Source organism: Sinocyclocheilus rhinocerous, unplaced genomic scaffold (assembly GCF_001515625.1).
Source record: "Sinocyclocheilus rhinocerous isolate Xijiao unplaced genomic scaffold, SAMN03320098_v1.1 scaffold2385, whole genome shotgun sequence".
NCBI lineage: Eukaryota > Metazoa > Chordata > Actinopteri > Cypriniformes > Cyprinidae > Sinocyclocheilus > Sinocyclocheilus rhinocerous.
In genome coordinates this window covers 584040-586260 of record NW_015667271.1, presented here as the reverse complement: position 1 = coordinate 586260, position 2221 = coordinate 584040, and the positions used below count along the sequence as shown (strand labels likewise).

Genomic DNA, 2221 nt, shown 5'->3' with positions numbered 1-2221 from the left:
ATATTTAAAGGATTTGCCACTGACGATTCAAACGCGAGTTTTTTGGGCAGTGTAGAGTAGGGCTTGTTGTTTGTCATTTCTCCGATCACAAATGCACACATGGTTTTAGGTTTACGCGGCGCGATGCAACGCGTAAAAAGACAGAACAAGTCATTATAATCCGTAATTATGCCCCCACTGGATGCAACAAATGCCTCGTTTATAATGGGTTTTAATGTTTTTGTCTCGTCGATCCGCCGGAGAGGGCATCACAATATGGTAGGGGCGTAACATTTACCCTTGAGGTATTCGGCCAATCACAACACACTGGATAGCTGGCCAATCAGAGCACACCTCGCTTTTCAGACCGATGAGCTTTGTAGAAGAAAAAATAAATAAATAAAAACCTTACAGAAAGGCGGGGCATAGAGGAGAAACAATGTACAGTATGTGGAAAATGTGTTTTTTGAACCTTAAACCGCATAAACATTTCATTACACCAAATAATGTTCTTAGCAACATCATAAAGGGGTCATAAGAAATTTATTTTGTCATTAAGATTTTTTTTAAATGTCTAGTTTAATTTTAGTGCATCAAATTAAATTACATTAAAATGACAAATAAAACTGAAATATGGTTTTAGTTCACTGTATCAACCCTGATATTGCGCAACTGCACAATAGGAAAATGTGCATAAGCAAATTAACGCCATCTAGCGTTGAAGACAGCTTGTAAGTCTTTTCAATTCATGCAAGAAATCCTACATGAGATTGACAACCACTAATACCACAACTGAAAGAGTCTGATTTGTTGGAGCAAACAATCAGCAGTTAAATTAAGTTGTTTCAAGACATCTTGCTTGGAAAGGGGTGGGGGGGGAAATCAAATTGGATGAGACCAAATTAAATAAATCACTTTATTTAATCTCTTTACAATAGTTTCACATTTAATATACATATATTTAACACCAGCTGCAGCTGATATAATTAAAGCATCCACGTGTGTTAGATCCCCACTTTGTTACACAGATAGTCCATTAGATTCTGCAACAAAAGTCACATGTCTTGTTATGCTCCATTTCAGTGTCTCAAGCAACCACATGAAATTAAGCAGGTTTTAAACTACTCACCTTGATTTTTTGCATCTGATGTACAGCTGCATCATCTAACAACTCAACATTGATGTCATCTTTATTGTCTTCAGAAAGGAACAGGGTCTTCAAAACGTGGAAAAACCATTGAATGTTATACAGAGCAAAAAAAATAAATAAAAAGATTGTGTGTGTGATATATATATATATATATATACATACACACACACACACACACACACGTGTATGGGATGTCAACGATTAATCGATGATCGATTAATTGTCGATAAGCGATGCAATCGATTAAAGCTATCGATGGTCGATTAAGCAGTTTAATTTTGGGCTGCGTGCGGCTCATGCGCAAAACACGTGCAAGCGGCTGTGAGTGATGGTGATATAAAAGCATCAGTCACTCATAATTACAAATTAAGCTTTTAATGAGATTTAAACTTTAAAAGTACATTAAAATAGAAACAAAGTTCTTCAACATTGAATGCAATAGAAATGTAGTAACAGTCATTTCCCCAGATAATGGTTTCATATTTGAAACAATTAGGTGAAGGTTGCAGGGTGGGACACTGCGGGGGAAGGATTCAGTCCTACAACTTATTAATTTGTGGCCACAGTCCAGGTTTCATTAATTTTGTTCCTTAAATAACCCATGATTCAACTAAAAGGAGGGAACAAATACGTCGAACGAATTCTTAATTCATGGCCATGAAATTTAATTTCCCTTCCCTCATGTTTACCACAGTAAGGGATGCGAAAACGGTGATAAAAAGAATGACAATAAAATAAACCTGCGAAATTAGAGGGTTAGACGGTGAGGATTTAGGAAAAGAAACAATGCCTAAATATTATTGAATTTGTGGAAATTCGTGACCAAGAACAAAGCCGCATAAATGTAGGCTATATGGGCTCAAACGGCATCCAAAAGCATGGTCGCGATGTAACATTTTCCAGCTAACCAATTATTCCTCTAATAAACAAAGCTTTTATACCACACTTGTCATAATCAGAGCTTATAATTTGTAAATAAATAATTACTGGATTCAAAACAGCAATTAAAAGGCGCTGTGACCGACACTGACAACACGTTTTCCCGGAGCATTCAATGGTGTCACTAAACGGTGATGCCACAACTAGAGCATC

At 36.6% G+C, this 2221-nt stretch overlaps 1 protein-coding gene across 1 annotated transcript in view; it reads right to left on the bottom strand.

Moving 5' to 3' along the window:
• Window positions 1-921: 921 nt before the first annotated feature.
• The window catches only part of LOC107733465 (borealin-2-like), a 5661-nt gene continuing 4361 nt past the window's right edge, over window positions 922-2221 (bottom strand). Inside the window, exons 9-10 of the mRNA XM_016545086.1 lie at window positions 1109-1195; window positions 922-1022 (exon numbers count right to left, since the gene is read on the bottom strand). Coding sequence (XP_016400572.1) covers window positions 984-1022; window positions 1109-1195 — 126 coding nt within the window. The 3' untranslated portion in view covers window positions 922-983. The remainder of the gene's footprint in view (window positions 1023-1108; window positions 1196-2221) is intronic.